This window comes from Lithobates pipiens, unplaced genomic scaffold, assembly GCF_037356315.1.
Source record: "Lithobates pipiens isolate NorthernLeopardFrog02 unplaced genomic scaffold, aLitPip1_a1.2 Scaffold_8, whole genome shotgun sequence".
NCBI lineage: Eukaryota > Metazoa > Chordata > Amphibia > Anura > Ranidae > Lithobates > Lithobates pipiens.
In genome coordinates this window covers 556,929,895-556,951,776 of record NW_027507903.1, presented here as the reverse complement: position 1 = coordinate 556,951,776, position 21,882 = coordinate 556,929,895, and the positions used below count along the sequence as shown (strand labels likewise).

The 21,882-nt window shown below is 40.7% G+C and overlaps 1 protein-coding gene across 1 annotated transcript in view; it reads left to right on the top strand.

The window, feature by feature from the left end:
• Window positions 1-12,858, top strand: part of LOC143960938 (G protein-coupled receptor kinase 5-like) — a 108,364-nt gene extending 95,506 nt beyond the window's left edge. Inside the window, exons 13-16 of the mRNA XM_077469974.1 lie at window positions 2,527-2,664; window positions 4,228-4,365; window positions 6,795-6,926; window positions 8,985-12,858. Of these exons, the coding sequence (XP_077326100.1) occupies window positions 2,527-2,664; window positions 4,228-4,365; window positions 6,795-6,926; window positions 8,985-9,089 (513 nt within the window). The 3' untranslated portion in view covers window positions 9,090-12,858. The remainder of the gene's footprint in view (window positions 1-2,526; window positions 2,665-4,227; window positions 4,366-6,794; window positions 6,927-8,984) is intronic.
• Window positions 12,859-21,882: the final 9,024 nt, after the last annotated feature.

The following is a 21,882-nucleotide window of genomic DNA, read 5'->3' as shown; positions in this document are numbered from 1 at the left end:
GTGGATGTGGGTTTCGGACGTGAGTGGAAGGAGTGCAGAATTACTCATTACTTGGTAGTCTATTCTGGATAGAGTATGGTGAGGCGGGGAGTAGAAAGCATATTCCCTGCCCTCTGGATGGTCTAGTCTTCAGATATCGTCAAGTTGGAGGTCTTCTGCAAAGGTGGTTAGGGGGGTACCTGGGGAGGTGAATTGAGTGAGGTGTTTAGATTGATCCCGTGACTTGTCTTCCATAGCATGCAAGACTGAATTAAAATCTCCTCCTACCATAAGAGGGAGATGTAAGTAGGGGGGATAGATGAGAGTATATGGTTTGAAAGAATGTTTTAGGGGGATTAGGTGCATAAATGTTGGTGATGACTATGTCCCTGTTGGATATACACATGTGTAGAGTTAAAAGGCGACCATAGTCTCAGTGAAATACGATCTCGCATGAGAGATTTTTGTGGATGAGGATCAAAACGCCACGCTTGTTTACTGATGCTGAGCCGAATATTTGGCCTACACAAAATTTGCGCATATGGAAAAATTCCTCGGTAGGGAGGTGAGTTTCCTGTAGGATGGCAATGTCCCATTCTTTTATGTGGGGATCTAACTAAGTCCTTTTGATATTCCAGGAAGTGATCTTCATGGTGTGTGGTGGTTTGGAAGATAAAGTGTAAGAACAGTTGTTCAATGTAGATGGCTAGTTTTGATGAGGTGTGTGTAAGGTGGTGTTGAGGCACCTAGTGGGAGGGGGTGGGGAGGGTATATGTTGGGGTGCAGTAAAGGCCGGCAGAGAAAGCTGGTAAGGGGGGGGGTGGGTAGATGAGCAGGTACTGAGAGGAATATTATACCTCTCTAAGGTGTGAGAGACTTGAAATGGTTGACTGCTGTAGAAGCCTGGACTTTTTTCCACATGTGAACTATCCTTCATATGGCAGCGTAACCGGAGAGAGGAATAGTTTGTTGACCAAGGGTCGCAGCTGGCATTACACAGCAGGTTGAGTGGATTATAAGGTGAAGGGATCTATAACCTCCGCTGCATGTACAGCTCTCTCCACTTCTTTGCTAAGGCTGAAAGTACAAAGCAGAAAGTGTATATATTTATTTTTTTCATACAAACAGAGCTGGAGTTACAAAAAAACAGTATAACATGGTATATGCTTTTATAACTGAGGCTAATGAGCTTCAAAATCTCAAGAGGTGCTTTGATTTCAGGCAGAGGGCTTAAGCTGTCCTTGCTAGCATGGTTTGTTGCCTGAGATCAGTACACATAGGAGATGGCTTCCTCAGGGTGTGAGAATTAGAATTGCCACCATATTCTCCATAGCCTCTGGTTTCAAGATATTTACTTATTGGGGTTTAACTAATCTTCAGGCCTAAAATGTTTTTTTTTTTTTTTTTTTTTTAAACACAACCTGCTCTTAAAGCAAAATATTTGAAGTCATTGTAAATCATATATATATATATATATATATATATATATATATATATATATATATATATATATATATATATATATATATATATATATATATATATATATATATAGCCTCGATCCTCCTCCTCTTGTCATGTCCTATGGTGGTGCTCCTGGTTCCCCCCTTCCCAGCCAAGAGCTAGCCAAAGCAAGCCTCATGCTATGAGGGCACTCATGCAGGCTCACTCCCGAGCTGGCTCTGTGGGGTTGATTTACTGGTGCAGCTGTGCATGGCAGCCAATCAGCTTCTAACTTCAGCTTGTTCAGTTGGCTTTGCCAAAAAGAAAAACCTGGAAGCGGATTAGTTTCTATGGACAGCTGCACCAGATTTTGCACACTCCAGTTTTTGTAAATTAACCCCTGTTTGTCCATTGACCTCCCTACCAGGTGTAATTGACAGCAGCATGAGCCAATGGCTCCCGCTGCTGTCTGTGCGGAGGAGGGAGAGAGCTGCTGCTCTTGTGCACATTGCGTGATCACGTTTGGGCTCGGGTAAGTTAAAGAGGGGTTAGTTGGGGAGAGCTGAGCATTAAAGGTTTTTTATTACCTTAATGCAGAGAATGCATTATGGTAGAAAACGTTCAGCCTCTATAAATGCATTTTGCAGAAGGGCAGTACAGGAGCCCCTCAACAGCAGGAGTACAGATTCAGGAATTCAAATTCAGAGCTCTCACCAATAGTTTCTTTTAACATGTATATATAATCTGTAACCTTGTTGAGCTCTTCATCTGCAAAGCGTGAGATGGTTTGAGGTAGAGTGGTACTTTAAGCACCTCAGTCTTGAATCAACCTAATGCCTCTGACTTTAACTGGCATCCTGGTTTCTTGAGGCGGAATCCATCCAGCATCACAGGTTGGCCAATAGAACATGTCCAAACGTGAGCATCATTTTCCCCAGTTTGTGTAGCAACAAGAAGTCAGCTACTTTTCCAGTTCTGCAGTTACTGCTTTCAAGTTCGTCTCCTTTTTTTTTTTTTTTTTTTAAATGTTGTTTTCAAGGTCTGTGAGAGGAAAGTAATGAATAAAGGGAAAAAACATCCGTTCTTATTGTCTTCTGCCTACAGCTATTAGCCAAAGACCCAAAGCAGAGGCTGGGGTGCAATGAACATGGTGCCAGTCAGGTGAAGCAGCATCCGTTTCTCAGGAACATCAACTTTAAGAGGCTGGAGGCCGGAATTATGAAGCCGTCTTTTGTGCCGGATGTAAGTGTTCTTTAATACTGCCGAGTTGAGGGTTATTTTCATAAATGGGCACTGAATGTTTCTACACTGACATTAAAACATTTTGGGGATGGCTAGCAATAAAAGTACCTTGTGTGAACAACATGGATGCATATCGTGGTTGGTCACCTGGCTATCATCTCATAAATTGCTTCATTGGCATTGCTGCTTGAGGCTGGTGAGGGATCAGGGAGACAGATGCCAGCTCTTGGACTAGGTCTTAATCTACTAGAACAAGGGCTCTGCAGCAAGCCACCTAAGAATAACCTTCCCTTTATGTCCCGTTTGCCATTCTCATTAAACGTGAAAGTAAAAGAAATCCCAAAGTATTTGGTTTTTCCATGGGAAAGTAATAGAAGGGAACTCTTCCAATGGAGGGACAGTAGTTCTGGTGACTGGGTGTCCCCAAGGAATTTTCAGCAATTTCCTCTCACTTCCTGTTTGGCTATGGGACAGGAAGTGAAGGGAGATCTATACGAGGAGACACAGTGAAAAAATATCTGCCTGGAATTTATTCTTTAGGCATTTCGTGCACGGGAATAAAAAAACATGTTTTTATGGATTGAATTTAGCTGAATTGGAACTGCACACAGCTGATCAGTAATACAGCATTGAGTACAGAGCCGTAAAACAAAATAGAAAATTTGGGTGCAGTAATTTTACATGCATACGAGCATGTATAAATGAGTATATTACAACACGCAATGAAGGAGAATTTTGCTCGCCTATACTCAACATTACTCAAGGCCTTACGTAGTGGTGTTTTTTTTTTGTTTTGTTTTTTTTTAACTCAGGGACTTTGTCAAGAATATTATGACAGCCATGTACAAGTGGCCTTAAATTAGAACTCTGGCCAAAATTTTTTTTCTTTTTTTCCTAAGTTTTAGATGGTTGGCAAAGATTAGAACTTCTGTCAAGTTTTGTTGATGTATTTGTCCTGATTGGGGAGATCAGAACTATTTGTTCTGTTGACCATTGTCCCTTGGTTTCCCAATCATTGATGTAGAAAAATTGCCATTTGTAGGATTTTTCCCTACCTGTTGTGTTTCTGAAGGCACACTCTCTGATGGGGACAAAGACGGCAGTAAAACAAAAGTTGTAACCAAAAAAGTTTAGATTGTTTGTTTTTACTATAAAACATGGTGGTCTGTAATTAAAGTGTTAGTAAAAGCGGTTTTGTGTCTATAGACAACAAGGCTAATCCCCACCTCCTGCTCTCTCCTCACATCCTGTAATTGATAGTAGCAGGAGCCAATAGCTCCCACTGCTGTCTCTGAGCCAGTGAGGGGAGAGAGAAGCAACAGCTCTGTTGCTCTTGGGCACAGCACTGGATCGAGATCAGGCTCGGGTAAGTATTTAAGGGGGGGGTGTGGAAGGGGAGGAGAGCAGGATATAAAAGGTTTTTTACCTTAATGCGGAGAATGCCTTTTCAACCACTTTAAATTGAAAATAATCAAAACTATTGTAATGACCATGTGTATGTTTTGGATTCTAGCATAAACGAAAGCAGTGGCATTATAAACTGTGTTGTTTTTCCCCTCCCAGCCCCGGGCGGTGTATTGTAAGGACGTGCTGGACATTGAACAGTTTTCAACGGTTAAAGGTGTAAATTTGGACAAAACAGACAATGATTTCTACGTTAAGTTTGCAACCGGATGCGTGTCAATCCCCTGGCAGAATGAGGTTAGTGTGTACCAAACGGCACATTCCAAAATGGCCCTTCAAGGGCCCAGCAAAGTTTTAGCATTAAAATATACAGTATATTGTACTCAAGCACAGTCCACTGCAAGCAGCTGTCCCCATACAGTTCTATACTCCTTGTAGTTAAGTTGGAGACCTAAAGTTAGAGAAGCCATGCATAGGGGGTTGTCTCCAGTTCCTCTCTGGCTTCCTTCTCTTGATGAATATAGAACCGGAAGGACTTGTGAAATAAGTGATGTCTCCTACCAAGCAACCAGTCTTAGAACTTGGAAAATAAAAAAAAATTGTGTCAAATTTTTGTTTGACAGTGCAAACAACGTCCTGCTCACCGTGTTTTCTCATGTGGATGTCTTGATCAGGGTAAGAAAACACAACTTTGATACCCACATTAGCCCTTTATATACTTTAACCCGTTGTGGATCTTGGGCGTGCTACACTTGCCCAAAACTCTTATTGAAGTACAGGGATATGTGTGGAGTACACCCTTGCCTTGCTGCTTTTTTTCTATTCACTGACAATTCCCAGCTATCAAAACAGCCAGGAGTTGCTGTGAAATAAGTGATCTCCTGACAGTTTTTAATACCCCTGTTCAGATTTGAGATGAAGAGATACAAAGTAAAATGTTTAAACCGGCCTTGTCCCTGCAGAACTGGATGAATGTTGATCCAAGTATGGGCAGGCTGGCTGTACAAAGGTTTCTCTATCTACTGATCGACTTGTGTACAACCAGCCTGTTGGAAAATTGTATCTTGATCAGTACCCCCTTTCTTTAGCCGGCAGTGCTGATCAGTGTATTCTGATGGCAGGGAAGTCTCCCCGCTGTCAAAATACAAAGACGTGGAGGGGGGGGGGGGTGGATTTCCCCCATAGATGGGGGGGATTGTGTGTGTGTTTTTTTTTTTCCGTTCAACCTGCTGCTTGAATGAAAGACAATTTACTCCTGTATAGCCAGTCTTGCGTTTGTATTTATATAGGTTAATCTGCTAATGAAAGCAACGCGTTTCAAACTGCTTATGCCAAAGCTATACCTGATAAGTAAATACAATTTTTTTTTTTTTTTTTTTTTAAAGAAAACATGAGTGCAGGTATAAGATAATTAGAAATACTACTGACAGTGACATACATAAGGTACCATGAACAATAATCAAATACATATCCAAAGAGTATGAGATTTAATAGTTTGAGATTGTATGATCTACCCTCAAACTCCTTCCCATTCTCCTCTGCGCTGCTGTTTTTCCAGTTGAAATTTTGTTAAAATTTTCCAACCATTTAAAGTTTTTTTTATTTTTTTTTCCCTTTAAAAAAAATTATAACATTTTTAAACAAGATAACTACAAAGAGAATAATGCAGATGTACAGGAGAGATCTCGTTACATGTATAGAAAATGCGGCAATAAAGTACTAAGTGAAATCCATATTCAAAATTTTTTTATTTTTTTTTTTAAGTGTTGTGCAAAAGCACTATTTATGTGGCTGGAGCCGCCAGGAGCTGTGTGCAGGGAGCGTGTGTAACTCTCTATAGGGGATTCAACAGCCGCGGATCCTAATTTGACAGATGTGCAGAGGAGGGTGAGCAGCCGTGATATCGGAGCTCGTGCGTCCGGCTGCTTAAATGGTGGATTTATGCTGTACGAGCAATGGCACCCATGTGAAGGAGGTCTTCGTCTTCCCTATGAGTGCACAAACTAGAAAAACTTAAAATAAATTTTAACCCTTACTTTGTTTAGATTAAAATAAATAAAAAAAAATAAAAAAATTTGGATGAGATCTGGCTCTAAAGGCCAAAAGTCTGATGTCCTGTGTCCCATGTGACCTATCCATGTATTAATACAAAATGTCCTCCCAGTTCCTGGATTTACCTTTTTAAAAAAAATTTCTCTTAAGTTTTCATGCGATTTTGTGAAATTATCTGGTTCTGTAAAAGGGAGATTTTATGGTGGTTTTGCTCTTTAGTCTGCTAGAGCCTGTTAACTTCTGTCCTTTCCAAACATAGGACCTCCTTTTATAAAGCAGCAGCATGCCCTTACCTTATAAAACATTGGCACGTTTATGAAGTATAGCTGAGCTCCAGAACAAGTGAATCTTCAGTCCAATGAGAAAAATTACTGGAGGCGAGTTCAGTCACCTGACCTGTACGTCATGTGACTGTCCTGTCTTCCAATCACAAAGCACTCTGCAGTGACTCCACTCCATAGCCTGCACAGTGCAGTGTCAACACTGTAGTATCCAGCGGAGAGTGGATAGTACTCCATAGAGGTAGAAGCTGCTTGGTTTTGCATTAGGAATGTTATGGGGATTTCCATATTTGAATGAAGTCAACAAATTGAAAAATAAGTTACTCTAATAGTTACATACATGTGTAGTTCTGTGTCAAGAGGACAGACCATGTTTATTTTTTACATCCATAGATGATTGAGACGGAATGTTTCAAGGACCTCAACCTCTTCGGACCAAATGGGACCCGCTCTCCAGATTTAGATTGGAGGCAACTTCCCGAACCGCCAAAACGTAGCTTGCTCCAAAGGATCTTCAGAAGACAAGTGAGTGAATGTGGAGGCCTGGGTATCTGTTATTGTCCTGTCTGTTCAGAAGGTAGACGCAGATGTCCTGTAGAGATCTCACATGTCGCACTAGATCATTTTTCAGCATAGAGATTGGCAGCAGCAGTTAGAAGTACCCATTTTATGTTCATCAGTTTTACCCCTTTTTTATTATGTTTTTTATTATTCAGAAACTGTAACGTTAAATTTTTGTTTAAACTTTTCAAACCTGTTTTATATCCCCTCCCACTGCTTGCCCGAGCCACTGGTAAAGCTCAGAAGCGATCCAATGCGGCCATTTGCTGGGAAGGAAGTCAAGTGAGGCCAGGATGGCTGCCACTCATCTCTATGGTCTGGGAGGACCAGAGTGATGTCTGATCCCAAAACAAATTTTTTATTTTTTTTTTGCTTTTAGGCTGGGTTCACACTGCTGCGGGGGGAGATCCGGATGTGATTCGCACCGCAAATCACATCCGATCTCCGTAGCGCTGCGAGTTCAGCCATACAGATAGTATGGCTGAACTCGCAGCGGTCCCGCAGCAAACTCGCACGGGACCCTTTTTTTTGTCCGCAACAGAATCGGATCGCATGGGCGTTCACACCATGCGATCCGATTCTTGTGCGAGTCGGCAGATCGCACTGCGATATGCGATCGGATCTGGGGGTGTCATTAACATATCATTGACACTCCCAGCCGTTCGCATAGGGCAGTGTGAACTGCCGGCGGGAGTCGTGCGATGCGGGAAAACGCCGCGGATTCGCGGCGTTCCCGCATAGCAGCGGTGTGAACCCGGCCTTAAAGATAAAATACAGAGCTATGGGGTCTTTTTGACCCAAGGTCTCTCAATAAAGAGGATCTGTCATCCTCATTTCTTTTACAAGGGATGTTTACATTTCTTGTGATAGAAATAAAAGGAAAAAAAAAAGTTTTAAAGCACCCCATCCCTTAGTGCTCGTGCGCAGAAGCGAACGCATATGTAAGTTGAGCCCTCGTATGTAAATGGTGTTCAAACATGAGGTATCGCTGTGATCATTAGCACAAGAGCAATAATTCTAGCACTAGACCTATGGAGATTTAAGTACCATAATTGTCACCATTCCACGAGCGTGTGCAATTTTAAAGCATGACATGTTGGGTATCCATTTTTTCAGCATAACATCTTTCACAATATACTAAAAATTGGGGTAACTATTGTGATAACTATTGTGATGTGTGTTTTTTTTTTTCCTCCAAAAAAATTGCGTTTGAAAGACCAATGTGCAAATACTGTGCGACATAAAATATAGCAATGATTGCCATTTTATCCTCTATGGTCTGTTCTTAAAAGAAAAAATCTGTTTGGGGTTCTAGCAAAAAATACGAATTTAAACTTGTAAACAAAGTTCCAGAAAAAGCCTGACCTTCATGTGGTTAAATAGTACCAAACCATCTTGGCAAGTGCAGAAAACAGAGGCTTTGTTGTGTAGTGTTGGTTTCATGCTCCACATTAATGCATAAGGTGTCGGGCACAGGCTTTTATGCTCAGGTTGGATTGTGGGTGCAAGAAGATTTCAGAAGCTGGTTACTGATGGGGTTTAAAGGGGTTGTAAAGGTACGTTTTTTTCACCGTAATGCTTTCTATGCATTAAGCTGAAAAAACATCTTACCTGACCATTCGAAAGTCCCACGCTCATCCCCGACATCCCATTCGCCGATCAGCCTGGCCGCTCATTGGTTACAGTGGATTGATTGAAAGCAGCAGGACCGAGTGATACAGCGAGCTGCTATGGCCACTGGCTGTATCATGGGAGCGCGCCCGCAAGCACTCCACATAATGCAAGGCAGCTCGCATGAAGTTGTGGAGTCCTTGCGGGAGGGTGCCGAGTCAGCCGCCGAGGGACCCCAGAAGACCAGGTTTGGGGCCACTGTGCAAAATGAGCTGCACAGTGGAGGTAAGTATAACATGTTTGTTTAAAAAAAAAAAAAAAATTCCTTTACAACCCCTTTAAGTCATATGTAAATATTGGATACACACTTGTGACTATAACAAATGTCTTCTGTTTTTTTTTTTTCTTTAGCCGGCTGATTACGGGATCACGTCAAACGACGACTCCCTCTCCACCGCCAACACCACAAACCACCACTTCCAAAGCAGGACGGCAACAGCCAATGCATCGTCTTGACGGGATATTTTGTAATCGGCCCCCAAGCTGGCCTTCACTTTTACCATAAACCGTCCCAAGAACCCTCCTCCGTCCCTCCCGTTCTCTCAGGTCTAGCCTTGAACTCTGTGCAAACTTTTTACAGGAAAAATATAAATATATATATAAATATATATATAAATATATTTTAGGTCTTCAAGACCAAAAGGACTCATGGGAAATTTATATAACTGCCGGGAGATGACTTCCAGTGGTGATGATATTTCAAAAAAATTGTTTATTTTTTGGGGGTTTTTTTTTTTTTTTGTTTTTTTTTCTTTTAAACTGTAAGCAGATCGCTGCTGGAAAATGTTTTATGCTGAGCTCATGGAAATATACAAGCTGTTTTTTTTTTTTTCTTTTTTATGACTTGGTAATGCATCGTATATAAAACAAAAAAATCAGGATCAATTGGAAAACATTTGGTTTCATCCCAGCTTCCCCTAATAGGGGATCTGTTCAAAGATTTTATTTTTTATTTTTTTACATTTTGTTCCTTTTTTAATTCTTGAGAGGCATTAATATTGCAACACAACTCTTGTTTCCTTTTCATGTGCTGTTTTGTTAGTGTTTTATCATCAGACTGCTAAAGGGGGTTTCCCAGTTTAATTTGATATCACCTGTCAGCGTGGGTTCCCTTCAGATCATTATGCAGAGAGACCACCTCCCTAAGTGCCATAGAGATATAGAATTCCAGATATCGCCCATAGCACCAGTTGCTGCTGACATCTTTTGCATCAAATCTTAGAACCACTGTGATTGGTTGGATTGTCCTGAAAAGATGGGGACAGGCTTTCCTTTTTATTTACTTTGGGTGATGGGGGGGGGGGGGGTCTTCCTGTGTCGTCCCAAGCAGATTTTAGTGTTGAATTACTCTGGAAACTCTTCATATGCTCTATCGGCAGCTACTTTATGTTGTAGCTGAGAATTGATTTCATGAGTTCCACAGGATCCAGTGCCATAACACATGTGCTGCCAACACTGCATGGTTCTAATAGGTGCATGAAAATACCATTCTGGCATTCAGGATACATTTTTTTATTTTTTTTATTTCGTAGTCACTATGAAAATAGTGTGTTTTTTTTTTTTTTTTTTTTTATATGTTCTTATCAGCCCTGTTTAATTGCCAGTGCATTTATCACTTTTATTTAACTTTGGTGTGAATTTGACTGGAGTGCCAATGTTTTTTTTGGGGGTTTTTTTCACAACCCTGTAGGCCTCATGTTAAAAGCTGAACTCCACGCAAATATTAAAATACTTTTTACTCCCATTATCTATTCACAAGCAACTTTGCAGTTATAATCTCTTCTGCCTTTTCTTTCACTGTACTTTGAACGCTCTCATAGGCTCAGGTCTGTGTAGACAATGGGTTTGATTTACTAAAGCAGCAGTGTGCAAAATCTTTTGCAGCTGTGCATAATAACATGGTATTTTTTCTTTTTATTTAAAAAAAGACAATTTTTTTTTTTTTTTTTTTTACTGTTGGTTTCGGCCAAATGCATCTTTCATTTCCGTAATCAAAATTTCCATTTGGTGCACCTCTAATATATACATGGTTACGATATCCATACCTGAAATTCTTTAAAAGCACAGAAAAGCAAAGATGTAAATTTTGTATCTGCAAAGTTCCTTGACATTCCTGGGTATATTTAAAAGTGTTGATGTGTTTTTAAAAATACAATTATCCTTTTTAAAGTGTTTTATTTTACATCCTGAAATCTTTCCTTATGTTCTTGCCTCACCATTTCCTCCAGAACTGTAGAAATAACACTGAGTAGTTGTGTGCTGTGAAAAGTCCGGATCTATTGAAGTGCACAATACTGCCATTCCTAAGATAGCCACACATGGCTGGATTTTCTCCTGTTCAGCGTGCCTGAAGGAATCTCCTCTGCTGGCTTTTTTATTCAGACAGCCGCAGAACCTGTAGCTGCTTAAAGCTGATCTCCATCTTTTAGTGACATTTATATAGTTTGGACCAAGCTGGTCCAAACAAACTTTCACCTTCACTACTAGATGTGCCCACTGTGGGCGCCTCAGCTACATGCATTACACGGGTCTGTATTCCGGATGGGAAATTCCTGCTCCCAGCACAAAATCGAGTCAGGCTGAACGCTGCTCAGCAATTCAGAGGCAGCTTTGTATTCTATGATTGGCTGAGGCAATCTGATGACCTCCCAATCTTTTGACTCGGCCATTCAGAGGAAGCTTGGTATGCATTCATAGACTACAAAGCTCCCTGTGAATGGCTGAGCAGCACTCAGCTCAACTCCATTTTGTTCTGGGTACGGGACTGGAACTTTGTCCTGCTGCCAGAACACAGGGCCCTATACTGTATGTAGCGGAGGCTACATACAATTCACACAGCAGGCACATCTAGTAGTAAAGGTAATAGTTTGGTCCAAACAAACTATTTAAACTTCACTAAAACACGAAGATCCACTTTAAATACAATGGTTCTGCAGAACAGTAACCACATCGGCATGCAGTCACAATTCAGCTGCTGGCTTGAACGCTTTTCAGCAATTCACAGGAGGCTTTGTAGTCTATGAATAAATGCAAAGCTGCCTCTGATTATAATGTCATCGGACTGCCTCGGCCAATCTTTGATTCAGCCATTCAGAGGAAGCTTTGTATTCATTCATAGACTACAAAGCTCCCTGTGAATGGCTGAGCAGCACTCAGCCCAACTCAGTTTTGTTTTGGGAGTGGGGATGGAACTTTCTGGGCTATATACTGTATGTAGCTGAGGCTACATACAGTTTATACAGCAGGCACATCTGGTAGTGAAGGTCATAGTTTGTATGGACCAGCTTGATCCAAACTATTTAAACTTCACTAAAAGAGATTCACTTTAAATGGTGCTGCAGAACAGTAACCACATTGGCATGCAGTCACAGTTCAGCTGATAATTTTCCCCTCAGCTGAATCTACTTTAAAGTCAACTTTTGTTGAACAGGTTGGTGATTGCAGGGCCACCCACAGCTCCAGATTCAGCAGGAATTGGACTTGATTCCAGCAGTCTATGGCCTGCCAAACCTGTTTTCAGGTACTAGGAGCTGGGAAGAGAGGGTTTGGGTAGCTTACAGGATGCAACAAACTATGGTAGTAGATGGCAATGCCGCTGTTCTGGCTGTACAGTGTGGTAGGGGTATGTGAACAAGACTGGGAACAGAATTCCAAATGTCCTAGGTAAAAAAACATTTGCATATTTCATATGTATGTAAACTGTGTTCAGTTCGCCGCCTGGAGTGCTGTTTGTGAAAGAATGCAGTCAAGCAAATTCCAGTTCTACTTTTACAACACACTGGAAAATGAAATATGGAACCCGTTGTTTTGGGCAACATTGGCTCACATTCTGTTTCAGAAACTTGTAGCTGTCTCTGTCCATTGTGGAAAAGCACATTTGCAGTTGAGGATCCCTGTATGATGAAGATGAAACCATGTGCCTGACAAAACAGAGTTCTTCATTTCCTCCTCGTCTTTACCTCACTCCTCGTCTTTCATAGCAGTGTGCTGCACAATGGCAACTCGGCTGCCGGATAAAGCGCGGTTACCCTACAGTCGTCAGACTTCTGTACTTTTAGCAATATCAAGGGAAAAAACGACATTATGTGGCATTGTGATTTCATGATATTTGAATAGAAAATAAACAGTTTACATATTTTTGTGATATAGGACCGTTCTCCTCAAAATTACATTTTTACATATAGGAAACCTGGAGATCAAATACAACCTGCAATCTCCTTTTTGATTTCTGTTGTGTTTTTTTTTTCCTTTCTAAAAAAAGTGTTTCCCTATTAAGTAGTACACAAAACAGATGGAGGGTGTGAGAATGGGTATGGCTTGTGGTTCGGTGTGGCTTTACGCAGGTTTGTGTGGATTTCATGGTGGCCATAGACTGACAATACGATCGTATAAAAAAAATCAATCGCTTTATTGTCTGGGAGAAAATTTACATTTGGAAGATCAAAAAATTGTTCAATGTGCCATACTTACCCCTTGGTTCACACCTATGTGTTTTGCAGAAACCCACTGCAGTCAATTGAATGTGTTTTTTTTAATTGATCTGTAACTTAAGCCTGTGCTGTTTTTGGAAATGGTCAGACTTTTTTTTTTTTTCTTTTCATTTTTTTTTACCCCCCCCCCTGCAGATTGTGTTTTGCGTGTAATGTGTGTGAACCTGCACCAAAAATGTGACTGTTTGTTTTTTGGGGTTTTTTATATGCACTTTGCCTTTTTTTTTTTTTCTTTTGGTGAATAGGAAAGTATGACCGTTATGTTTTATGGAGTGCGACTTTACACTATCTGGCGCTCAAGTCGCATCAAAGTAGTGCAGGAATCTTTGTGGCCAAAGTTGCGTGTTAGGTTTAAGGCAGGGGTAGGCAACCTGGGGCCCTTCAGCTGTTACACAACTACAAGTCATATTATGCCTCTGGGAGTAATTGCCAGCCTTGCAATGCCTCATGGGAAATGTAGTTCCACAACATCTTGCAGGGCCCCGGGTTGCCTACCCCCTGGGTTAAGGCCCAGGGTTGGTGGTAATTCTTCTATAACTGTCCATTGGAGCATACGGAAGGGCAACGCGAAAGAGCATTGAGACACCCCAGAATTTTCTATAGTCCTAACTCTTGTTTTTGTGAGGTGTCCAGTGTGCCCTGTTTTTTTTTTTTGTTTTTTTTTAAAGGAGGGGTGGGCTCCTGCCAGGCTCACCTCTGCCCTATCCATTATAATGCATGTGCTTCCACTGTGGTGGATCACAAAATTTAGAGTTGGGGCTACAGAAAATACTGGGGTGCCTTGACAGGGCTCTGTAGCTTATACCTGTAGCTGCAAATTAATCCCCTGTTTTTAATGCATACTGGACTATTCGGTTAGTTAACAGGCTGGTCGGTAAGTTGCCCTTAGAATCTCTTTGGTTTTGGTAATTGTTGGGATTAGAACGCTAACCCATAACCCTATTTGCCGCTATCTCTAACCCTAACATTTAACTCTAAAGCCCCATACATACTATGAGATTTTCTGCTGATTTTTTTTTTTTTTTTTTTTTTGCTTCAGATTTACCAAAACCATATAATATAAGGTCGAACCTTAAGACTTTCAATGTGTATGTAATCAGGCAGGCCCTTGCATTACATGGTTTTGGTAAATCTGAAGACAAAAATCGGCAGAAAATCTGATGGTGTGTGTATGGGGCTTTACCCTAGCATTTAACCCCAACATGCGGCTTTGGACACACACAGGTTCCTGCACTACTTTGATGCGACTTGAGTGCCAGAGAGTAACGTCACATCAAAGTCCCACTCCATGAACAGAATTGTCATACTTTGCTATTAGCCCCAAAAAATAAGCAAAGCGCGTGTTCAAAAATGCATCAACCACAACCTGCATCGATGTGAACCTAGCCTTAATGATCATATTGATCTTGTTAAAAATGTTTATTGAAAAGGTTTAGGTTGGCTACAAGCTTGATCAAGTAACCGAAACGGAATAGAGAATAGTAATTTAAAGTACAAATCAGTGCAATTGTTTATACAAAAACAAGATTTAAGGATGTCCAGGTATATATTGCACAGTGTTAACTTTGACATCAAATTTCCATTTGTAGACTTTTGACTAAAATTACATTTTTTTTTTTTTTAAGTTGTATTTTAGTCAACTAAAATCTCCAGTACATTTTAGTTTTCTAAAATCTAATGGGTTTAGTTAAATTTTAATGCATGATTTAAGCATTTATCTAGAATTGCCAAACTATTTATATACTCCTGGAGTAAAAATCTAATAATTCTGGTATTAAGGTTTGAACATGCAATACTGATTTAGCCCTTGTGATCTATAATGTCTTTATCAATAAAAACAAGTTCATAAACAAGCAAATATATTGCTTTTTTGACAAGCAGAAGTACAACTTGAAAATATAAGAAATACAAAAAAACTGTAAACCCTTTTGGCTGTAATGCCAATAATTACCTGAATATATTACCAACATTAAATATGAAGGGGGGGAAAGCCTTTTTTTCATTTAGCAGCTTAGTCGATGCTCCCTACATATTCTTATATGGAAGTGCAGTGTTAATTTTGATGTCAAACTTCAATTTAGTTTCAGTCTTGACTAAAATGCCATTTTAGTTTTAGGTGTATTTTAGTCTTGACTAAACTGCCGTTTTTGTCATATTTTAGTAGACTAAAATAGTATTCATTTAGTTGGCCAAAATATTTTAGTAGACAAAATGAACATTGATCTTGTACAGGGTATAACTCCTCGAGCATCCGCCACTGGGAGTGCTGGCACAGCAGGTGACTCATAACAAGAGGGGCAATTCCCCTTGCCCGCACGTCTCTAGAATCTATGTAAGAGTGGCAGCCTCAGCCTGGGCTTCAGCCAGGCCATGTCTCCAACATATTTCACTCTGCCCCTCGGAGCTTAGTCATTGGGATTGTGAGGGTTGGAGGTGGGGGGTGTAGTTGAGGATTCTAGGGGTCAACAGTGTAGGTCTGTTGTATGTTGAAAGTGGCGGTGATTGCCAAGAAGGGGCCGGGTCAGGGCTCTAGAAGTAAGGAATCAAAAAGCCCTCATAGTTTTAAAAAGTACCTAATGTCCAGAAGTTATTATGTTGAAAAGTAATTGAAGCCATCTGCACTTTAAAGGTACTGCCATGGACACTACAGCAAATACTTTTAAAATATAATTACTTTACAAAAAAGGCACTTGAAGCTCTCTGGTAACTGGGTCTGTACACATTAATACCATAGTATAAATGATAGTCTATAGTGAAGAGTTTATCGCAACATGTTTGTGGTTCTATCTGCTTCTTCAGCAGACTGAATTGGGCACTCCAGAATAGAGGTCGACCGATATGGGTTTTTCTCTGGCCGATGCCGATATTTAGAAATCATGGCGGCCGATATATGATGCCGATTTTTTTGGGCTGATATGTTAGGCCGATTTTATTTTATTTATTTATTTTTAATCCCCCTTGATCTAACACACCTTTCCCACTGGGGCGTTTTAAGGCGCTTTTGGGCTAAAAATAGCGCCTGTAAAGTGCCTGTAAAATGGCTCCCCTGCAGTCTGTGTGAAAGACAGAGTGCTTTCACCCTGAGGCGATGCGCTGGCAGGATCTTAAAAAAAAGTCCTGCAAGCAGCACGTTTGGAGTGGTGTATACCGCTTCTCCACCACTCCTGCCCATTGATATGAATGGGCACCACTGCTGAAGCGCATGCAATGCGATTTGGCAGCGGTGCTTCATGGGCGCATTTAACCTCTTCCTTGGCCGCTAGCTGGGTTATATGCGCCCCACTAGCAGCCAAATAGCACCGCTAAAATGATGGTAAAGAGCCGCTAAAACTTGCGTTTTACCATCAACGCCTGCCCGCTCCAGTGTGAAAGCGGCCTTCATACGTGATACAGAAAATTTCTTACACTTAAACATTTATTAAACAAAACAAACCTCCAATCAGTTTACTTGTATGTATGATTTAGATAAAAAAAAAAATTATATATATATATATATATATATATATATATATTAAATAAAAACAGGTAGTCAAAACTTTTGGACAAAAAAAAAAAATGGGCTAACTTTACTGTTTTTATTTTATTTTTATTTTTTAAATGGTGTATTTTTTTCCCAAAAAAATGCATTTGAAAGACCTCTGTGCAAATGCCGTGTGACATAAAATATTGCAACAACTGCTATTTTATTCCCTAGGATCTCTGCTAAAAAAATATATATCATTTTTGGGGGGGTCTAAGTGATTTTCTGGCAGAAAATACAGGATTTTTACTTGTAAGCAACAAGTGTCAGAAAAGATTTAGTCTTTAAATGGTTAAACTGAGAACTTCTACACACTGAGATGATTTCATTCATTCAGAAGTGTAAACATTGTATCTTTCTGTTCTTTTCTTGGCAGCCTGCCCAGAGAGGAGGAAAGGGTTGCTATGACGACTCAGCCAACTTACACTGACTTCTATACAGAAGTCATTTCAAAGTCCCGCTGTAGTTCTAAATCGGCTTTTTATCAGCAAAAATCGGCCGATGCCGATTATTTAAAAAACGGCAAATATCGGCCGATATATCGGCCGGCCTCTACTCCAGAACCTTCACTTTATTCTGCTGTAGCCAATGACGGGTCACCTTGGCCTTGTGTTTTGGATCATTGTCCTGTTGGAATGTCCAAGTACATCCCATGTGCAACTTCCTGGCTGTTGAATGTAAATGTTCCTCCAGTATTTTTTGATAACATACTTCATTCATCTTGCCAACAATTTTGACCAAATTTCCTGTGCCTTTTGTAGCTCACGCATCCCCCAAAACATCAGAGCTTCAGCTCTGCACCTTTCATCATAGGCCTTGTTAATACCTATCCAAATCTACGTTTATGGTTGTGGCCAAAAAGCTCAATTTTGGTCTCATCACTCCAAATGACTTTGTGGCAGAAGGTTTGAGGCTTGTCTCTGTGCCGTTTGGTGTATTGTAAGTGGGATACTTTGTGGCATTTGCATAGTAATGGCTTTCTTCTGGCGACTCGACCATACAGCCCATCTTTCTTCAAGTGCCTCCTTATTGTGCATCTTGAAACAGCCACACCACATTTTCAGTGTCCTGTATTTCACCTGAAGTTATTTGTGTTTTTTTTTTTTTTTGTCATTTGGGTAGTTTCTGTTGTGCTTATGATTTAAAAAAAGTAAACACAATTGATGATGGCTTTAGCCAAACACTAACCTTAAGTGCAATCATAAATTCTGCCAGGGTCTGTAAACTTATGAGCACTACTGTTATATAATAGCAAAGTGTATATATAATCAAAAATGTTGGAAGGATACTTATTTGCTAGGAAAAACAAAAAGAAGTAACACAGCACCAAAGGTTTGGAGAGTGCCATTCACCCCTGGTTGTAAAGAAAAAGGTCTCCCCTATGGTGGGGTTTTTTTTTTGGCAACAATATGTCTATAATATGGTAAAAAAAACATGTATATGCGAGTAGAGTTACTACAAACGCAAAAAATTGGGCAAACTTGTTGTTTCATAATATTTATTAAGTAAAAAAGAGGATATAAATGGCTAACATGATAGTCAAGAATTGAACTCCAATTTGCAATAAAAACATATATTATGGATGCACATATATAGACAACATAGATTATGTCACATAAACACTGTACACCTGTATATACAATGCAAAAATTACCCTGATGCCTTTTGACCCTCGCAGGGGTCTTCTTCAGAGAATTTGTCTATTGTGGAAGAAAAAAAAGACAACTGTAAATAGATATATGAAAGAAAGATTTGTTCATTGTAATATACTAAGAACAATTTGCTATAAGCAATATATACATCTATCATCACAATGTTGTATAATTACCAATTAATGTGCATCACACGCCATAAAAAGTATGGTCCACAGTGGGGATCCTCCTTAAAAAGCACATGTGGCCCCAAACATTCCTCTCCTGTCCTACATAGATGCACCGAAGATAACACACTAGACCCTTGTCGCTGGAGTCCGCCCCAGAAAGGGGGGAAGGAGAGGGGGAAAAAGGGAGTCCAGGGGTGTGGCTTGCGAAAGATCACATGTATAGATCCACCTCCAGTGTAACACACGGAGGGGAGTACAGGTATCGATAGCCAGAGGCAGGATGGGACGTAAAACAAACTGATTAGGCAGTTATCAACTCCAAAAAGAATGGAGAAGGTCCCCCACTACCAGTAATGAGTAATGGAACATAAGGTAGCATACCGGAAGAGTATCCAATGAGACTAAAGCTGATAAGTAACACCATAGATAGAGAGTAAAAAGTGCACTCAATAGACAGTGTGACCACCATTATTATTGGTGAGTAATATCAGGCAAAGGTAAAAAGCCGATAGAAGTGCCATAGAGTGAAGGAAATGATATAATGTAATAAACAAAAAGAAACATCCAAATATGGATTTAGTGTAAAGTGCACAAGGAGAGAGACGTATATAAGTTTACCTAAATATATGTCATCTGATAGAAGATTCTTAGAGAAATGAACCAGGATGACCACAGTGCAAATAGAGGAGAGACTATCTGGTCCCAACCTCAGGGGTTCAGGGTATGCACACCCCACACCCTTATATGACTCAATAGGGTACAGAAGACCCGGGTCTGTAAATGATAAGAACAATAGTGACCATAGTGATCAAGAAATGAAAAAGACTAGAGTGCCTAAAGAAATCCAGAAAGTGACTTACCCAGGTGTACGGTAAAGTATCAGCAGGTAATAGTCTCCTCAATGGAGACGGATAGATTGCCCTCCCTCATTGCCAAATAAATATAGTGTATGGCCAAACCTACCCCAGCTGTGTCCTGTTGCGCAATCGCAGATGGGCCCCACCCAGTACATCCTCCATCGAATAAACCCGCATGGTCGCCAAACATGGCTGACCACATGTGGTCTCCCCGGCGTTCCGGAAGTGACGGAATGACTACAGTTCCGTCGCACAGGCATGACGTCAGCACATCACGCAAATCCACGAAAATCGCGCGTGCGCGATAGCATGCCGCGTCCGGAGCTGTTCTGGAATGCCGCCGGTCGGGCGACGAATCCCAGGGAAGCGGCGGTACCTACCCGTCTAGATCCCGGGAGCCTAGGGGAGGGGCCCGCGCGTGCTCCGGCCATCTAGAAGCAGGAAAAGAAGACGTTTATGATGGCCACGTGTCAAAATGTATATAAATTACATAAGAAAATTCGCCCGATAACTATCAATGTTACTAAATATAGACATATGTATAGAAACTACAACAATTATGCAAGTATTGAAAAAATGACAAAAAAGTTAGCGAACAAGATTTTTCAAAGACGAATAATTGGCCATAATTCAATTGACAGTAAGTCTAATAAAAATCATATATCCAATGTCAAACAGCAAAAACTAAATCCCAATAAATCAATCTAAGTTAAGATTTGAAATTGAAGAAGATCATGATGAGGCTATCTAGGTAAGAATGAAAAAAATAATCAGATGAAAAAATATAATAAATAGGAAAATAAAAATAAGTAAGTTTTTACTGTGTCCTTCCTGAAATAAATCCCTTAAGAAATGGGGCAAACGAGATAGCTTCGTTCAACCCAGGATATAAGGTAGCATTTAATTTAAAAATCCATCTTTGTTCGTGTTGGAGAAGGATCTTATTCCAATCTCCTCCACGATTGGGAATATGTACACGATCCAATATGGCAAAGAATACCTTAGGCATCCTGTAATTGTGTATGGCGACCACATGTCGTCCTAAAGGGAGATAGTAATTCCCAATTTCCATAATATAGATGTGTTTCGCTATTCTTGTATGGAATTCTACTTTCGTTTTCCCAACGTAGAACGCTCCGCATTCACACTCCATAAAGTATACGACCCCCGCATTTGACAATTAGCGAAATGGGCGGGGCGAAATGTTTTACCGTTGGGTAAACGGAAAGACTTTTCTTGTTTGATGTATTTACAGGAGGAACAGTAACCACACGGGAAGGATCCCAAAACTGAGCAATGTCTAGCTCGTTTAGTCTCATCCTGATATTCGCTTTGAACTAATTTGTCATGTAAAGAAGTAGCTCGTCTATAGGTAATTGAAGGATGTGCTGAAAGGAGATTTCCAATTTTTGGGTCATCCTTTAGGATTGACCAGTGTTTCTGAATAATGTTACGGATATTCACATGTTTGGAGAATCGAAGGATGATCCTGGTTATTTGAGAACCAGAACCTGCCTTCGCCTCCTTTGGAAGCAGCAAATTGTGGCGGGATTGTATTGCCGTCTTGTTATATGCTTTCCGCAAACAAGACCGGCTGTATCCACGCGCTAAGAGTCTCTTTTGTAATTTGGCCGCTTCTTCACGAAAGAGGACATCGCTAGAACAATTTCTGCGTAACCGCAGATATTGTCCATATGGAATGGATCGTTTTAGGTTACTTGGATGAAAGCTGTTTGCATGTAAGACAGTGTTACCTGCAGTATTTTTTCGATGAAGGGTGGTAAAGATTTGATTGGTAGACGAGCGTCCAATTGATACGTCCAAGAATGTAATTTGGAAAAAATCATAAATCATGGTGAATTTTAGATTGTGGTCATTCACATTGATACGTGACAGAAATTTTAATAATAGGTCCTCCGTCCCCTCCCATACGACGAGAACGTCGTCGATGTAACGCCGCCATAGAGAAATATGGCGCGTAAACTCAAGGAGGCTCTCATTACACACCAAACCGCAGTCTTCGATCAGCCAACAAAAACCTCCTCCTCATGCCCAAAGCCCGGTATAAATCCAAGGGTGATCGGAGATTCGCTGTCCAAGGGCCTCGGCTATGGAATGCTCTACCAATCAACATCCGCCTGAAAGAAAATCACCTGGCTTTTAGGAAAAAACTCAAGACCTTCCTCTTTTAGCAGATGATCAAAGCTCGCCACAGCGCCTAGAGGCGATTCAGTTCGCATTGTGCGCTATATAAGTATTTCATTCATTCATTCATTCGTCGCATAGGAGAGACTTCTCCCACTCCCTCAGATACAGATTGGCGTAGGCCGGGGCACAGCATGTGCCCATGGCCATGCCCTGTATCTGGAGACAGTGGGAGTTGTTGAATGTAAAACAATTATGGTGTAAGATAAACTCCAGACCCTGGGCAATAAATTCACTCAATGCCTGATCATATATGCTACTCTGTTGAAGTGTATTTCGTATAGTTGCAATTCCCTTAGTGTGTGGTATCGAACTGTAGAGAGCCTCTACGTCGATTGCCACCAACAGGGCATTG